This window comes from Cyprinodon variegatus, unplaced genomic scaffold (assembly GCF_000732505.1).
Source record: "Cyprinodon variegatus isolate N-32 unplaced genomic scaffold, C_variegatus-1.0 Scaffold1242, whole genome shotgun sequence".
Lineage (NCBI taxonomy): Eukaryota > Metazoa > Chordata > Actinopteri > Cyprinodontiformes > Cyprinodontidae > Cyprinodon > Cyprinodon variegatus.
This window is the reverse complement of record NW_015151695.1, coordinates 164,295-169,258: the sequence shown is the minus strand read 5'-3', so window position 1 is coordinate 169,258 and position 4,964 is coordinate 164,295. Positions and strand designations below refer to the sequence as shown.

The 4,964-nt window shown below is 46.0% G+C and overlaps 1 protein-coding gene across 1 annotated transcript in view; it reads right to left on the bottom strand.

Moving 5' to 3' along the window:
• Positions 1-4,964, bottom strand: part of ttc27 (tetratricopeptide repeat domain 27) — a 74,883-nt gene that overhangs the window by 26,375 nt on the left and 43,544 nt on the right. Inside the window, exons 9-10 of the mRNA XM_015401636.1 lie at positions 3,289-3,384; positions 264-386 (exon numbers count right to left, since the gene is read on the bottom strand). Of these exons, the coding sequence (XP_015257122.1) occupies positions 264-386; positions 3,289-3,384 (219 nt within the window). The remainder of the gene's footprint in view (positions 1-263; positions 387-3,288; positions 3,385-4,964) is intronic.

The following is a 4,964-nucleotide window of genomic DNA, read 5'->3' as shown; positions in this document are numbered from 1 at the left end:
TGAACCCCAGTTGGCCTCTGCAGATGGCCGCTTACACTGAGCCAATGCTGGATGCTTCCCAGAGGGATATGCTAAAAGGTTTAGGGGAACTTGAGAAAAACTATCACTATCACTCCCTGAAACGACTGAAGGGAAGCAGGCGCCAGCACTGACATTATGCCTGTCAGTCCTGAGCTTCCAAGGGATGGATGCTGGAGGTCCCACAGCTCCCTGGAATTAGGAAAAGGATAAAACGCCTTGGGAGTGTTTGTGTGTGATTGTACCTTTCCATGTTGGCCAAGCTTCTCGTAACAGATAACCGTGTCCTCCCAGAGCTCCAGCTTTTCATAAAGGAGCAGAGCCGTACTGATGCATCCCAGGTCTATGAGCAGACTGGCCAGCAGTTTCTGTAGAGGAGAAAAAAATCACTTAAGTCCTACAGCTGCAGCACCAAGAAATCCTCATCGATCTGCAGCTGCATGACAGCTTGCAGGTATTGTCTGTCTCCCCCCCAAAAAACTCTGGGACCATCTTTTCCGATATATTGACACTCGGACGCTCGAAATGCGCCGCTCCCGAGTGGCTACTCTGCAAACCCTGAACACTAGAGATTCTTTTGGAAAATAGTCGTTATGATTAGTCAACTAACGTAAACATTTGTTTAAAGCATGCAGTTTGCAGTCATGAGTGGCAGCTCTACTCCAGTGGCTTTTAATTTTAATAGTAGATAGAGATGAAAAAGGACTGAAGGGAGGGGGAAGATGTGCGGCAAAGGTCACCAGACCAGGCCTCTATATGTTGGTCACATGAGCTCCATCACCGTGCTCTAGAAACAGAATCAAGTAGATCAATAATTATGGTTGCAATGTGGAATATGTCCATTTTTTTGCGGTGAGGTTTGTGGACATGTGGACAAAGGGCAGGCACAGCGTGTTGAAGCTAGGCGCTTCCTGGAGATGAAGGGGTATTACGGCTCCCTCAGCCACAGACTGGAGTTCATGAATGGATTAAACATACATGAACTAATCAAGCAAAGTACCACTCTGCATTATTCTAATGAAGCTATAGCATTAGAAATGCTCATTTAGCTCATTTCATTAGTTAAAGCTGCTGGACTGCATCAAGGGTAGATTGCTTTGGCTTGAGTTTACCAAAGGTCAACACTTTTGCAGGCTAATTTTCTGCAGGCACATTTTTACCAGATAGAAATTAAGTGTAAGGAATTCAATGTGTAAAAAAAATCAACGTGTAAAAAAATTCTGGTGCTAAAAAAATTCCGTGTTTTAAATTCGGTTTTAAAACCAAGGCAGATTCCTTTGAGACTGTTTTTCTTCCATAAATCTTCATCATTGATTGAGTCGACTACTTCGACTAGTGGCAGCAGCGCTACACTACAGTCTAAAATCTTTCTTAAAACCCCAAAAACTTACATCTGTTTCTTGTAGTTTTAGAATAAATCCTCACACCTTTTTGTAAAAAGACGGTAAACTTTGGGACAGTAATCCAAACCTAGAACCTCATTTCCAACCTATTTCTGTCCATTTTTTCATCTCCTTTAAATAAAGTCATTATTAATCTGTGGTTACAGTTGGCTTTGTGTTCTGCGGTCTGTGCAGAGTTACTGAAACTTGTAGGTGCGCAATGATGGGGGCCAATCAGAGGAAGGGGAGGCGCATGATTGGTGGGACGTACGACTCTTTACTGCACATCTGTTCAAATCCCGCTGATGAGTCTAAATCCTGCTGTACGGCGCCTTCTTCAGGTTGAAGAGGGGTTACTGCGATGTGATGTCATCAGGAGGACTGACCTCAGCAGCTCTACCCTGGTGGCTTCCTTAGGGGCTTACCAATAAATCTATTTATTTTTAATTAAGTGTAATGATTCAACATCTTTTTTGTTTCATTCAGACGACCTAAAAGCTGCTATTTTTAAGAGAAAAGTAATTTCTGATTAGAAAATGGGTTCCAATGGGATTTGGCATTCATTGTGTGACAAGACATGAATGTTTTTGCTTGTTATTTGTTGGTTGTAACGATCAGAACCGCTGTACCTGTGAGGAGGGAGCAGCTCAACAGAAGCTTTGGGTCTTATTTCCTGATGAGGGATAAATCCAAGGATGCAGTTTAAAACATTCCCTCTTCTACAAACAGCTGCTAACCATTACATCATCATACGGCTACTTTCAAATGCTGAAAAAAAAAAAAAAATACATTCAAAACGTTTTAAATGCCTGGGAATACTAATCTGGGAAAATTGCTCTGGGAATACCGCTCTGGGGATATTGCTCTGGAGATACCGCTCTGGGAATACTGCTCTGGCAATACCGCTCTGGGGATACCGCTGTGGGATCACCGCCTTAGGGCTATTGCTCTGGGATCCACGCCCTGGGGATATTGCTCTGGGAATACCGCTCTGGAGATACTGCTCTGGGGATATTGCTCTGGGGATACCGCCCTGGGGATATTGCTCTGGGAATATACTGCCCTGGGGATACTGCTCTGGGGATATTGCTCTGGAAATATTGCTCTGGGAATGCTGTTCTGGAAATATTGCTCTGGGAATACTGATCTGGGAATGCCGCTCTGGATATTGCTCTGGGAATACCGCCCTGGGGATATTGCTCTGGGAATACCGCCCTGGGGATATTGCTCTGGGAATACCGCCCTGGGGATATTGCTCTGGGGATACCGCCCCTGGAGATATTGCTCTGGGAATACCGCTCTGGGGATATTGCTCTGGGGATACCGCTCTGGGGATACCGCTCTGGAGATATTGCTCTGGGAATACCGCTCTGGGGATACCGCTCTGGAGGTATTGCTCTGGGAATACTGCTCTGGGGATACCGCTCTGGGGATATTGCTCTGGGAATACCGCTCTGGGGATACCGCTCTGGAGATATTGCTCTGGGGATACCGCTCTGGGGATATTGCTCTGGGAATACCATCCTGGGGATATTGCTCTGGGAATACCGCTCTGGGGAATACCGCTCTGGGGATATTGCTCTGGGAATACCACCCTGGGGATATTGCTCTGGGGATACCGCCCTGGGGATATTGCTCTGGGGATACCGTCCTGGGGATATTGCTCTGGGCATACCGCCCTGGAGATATTGCTCTGGGAATACCGCTCTGGGGATATTGCTCTGGGGATACCGCTCTGTTTTGGCTAAAGCCTGTGCATACAAAACAAAAAACTGCTTTGGTTCCTGAAAAAGTTTCCTTTAGTGGAACCGCATCCTTTAAGGGAGAGGAGAGTGACCAGTGACGGTGCAAGAAAACAAGTGATGCACTTCGGGACATGATGTTGCACCTGGACAGCCCATCTTGGCGGCACTTGGCAGCAGTAGAAGACTTTGAGGCGCTCGCTGGCCGGACAGCTCGGGTCTTCAAAATGGTCAGCTATCGCCTGCAAAGACCAAAACAGAAAATAATCTAAAACCAGCTGCAGGAAATCCGAGTATGTGAGAGAACATGGTTTTAAAAATATCTAAAATATATTAGCCCACTCATCATGCTACATTCAAAATAAACGTTCCAGAAGTGGAAAACTAGCATGAGATGAAAGGTTTTATTAGAAGGTTCCATTATCCCCACATTCCACATAATGATCTAATGTGCCAAGGCAAGTTATTCCAGAGTCTCAGTGCCGCTGTCATAAAGGCACGATCACCTTTGGTTTTAAGTCTGGTTTTAGGCATCGCCAGTAGCAGTAGCTCTTAGCTGCCCTGATCGGTCTGAGTAGAGGGGCCCATCGGCCCTTAGCTACCCTGATCGGTCTNAATTTTCTGCAGGCACATTTTTACCAGATAGAAATTAAGTGTAAGGAATTCAATGTGTAAAAAAAATCAACGTGTAAAAAAATTCTGGTGCTAAAAAAATTCCGTGTTTTAAATTCGGTTTTAAAACCAAGGCAGATTCCTTTGAGACTGTTTTTCTTCCATAAATCTTCATCATTGATTGAGTCGACTACTTCGACTAGTGGCAGCAGCGCTACACTACAGTCTAAAATCTTTCTTAAAACCCCAAAAACTTACATCTGTTTCTTGTAGTTTTAGAATAAATCCTCACACCTTTTTGTAAAAAGACGGTAAACTTTGGGACAGTAATCCAAACCTAGAACCTCATTTCCAACCTATTTCTGTCCATTTTTTCATCTCCTTTAAATAAAGTCATTATTAATCTGTGGTTACAGTTGGCTTTGTGTTCTGCGGTCTGTGCAGAGTTACTGAAACTCAAAGGTGCGCAATGAAGGAGAGGCGCATGATTGGTGGGACGTACGACTCTTTACTGCACATCTGTTCAAATCCGTCCAAAACGTTTTAAATGCCTGGGAATACTAATCTGGGAAAATTGCTCTGGCAATACCGCTCTGGAGATACCGCTGTGGGATCACCGCCTTAGGGCTATTGCTCTGGGATCAACACCCTGGGAATACCGCTCTGGAGATATCGCTCTGGGGATATTGCTCTGGGAATACCGCCCTGGGGATATTGCTCTGGGAATATACCGCCCTGGGAATACTGCTCTGGGGATATTGCTCTGGGGATGCTGTTCTGGAAATATTGCTCTGGGGATACTGATCTGGGAATACCGCCCTGGGGATATTGCTCTGGGAATACTGCCCTGGGGATATTGCTCTGGGAATACTGCCCTGGGGATATTGCTCTGGGAATACTGCCCTGGGGATATTGCTCTGGGAATACCGCCCTGGGGATATTGCTCTGGGAATACCGCCCTGGGGATATTGCTCTGGGAATACCGCTCTGGAGATATTGCTCTGGGGATACCGCTCTGGGGATACGCTCTGGAGATATTGCTCTGGGAATACTTCTCTGGGGATACCGCCCTGGGGATATTGCTCTGGGAATACCGCCCTGGGGATATTGCTCTGGGGATACCGCTCTGGAGATATTGCTCTGGGAATACCGCTCTGGGGATACCGCTCTGGGGATATTGCTCTGGGGATACCGCCCTGGGGATATTGCT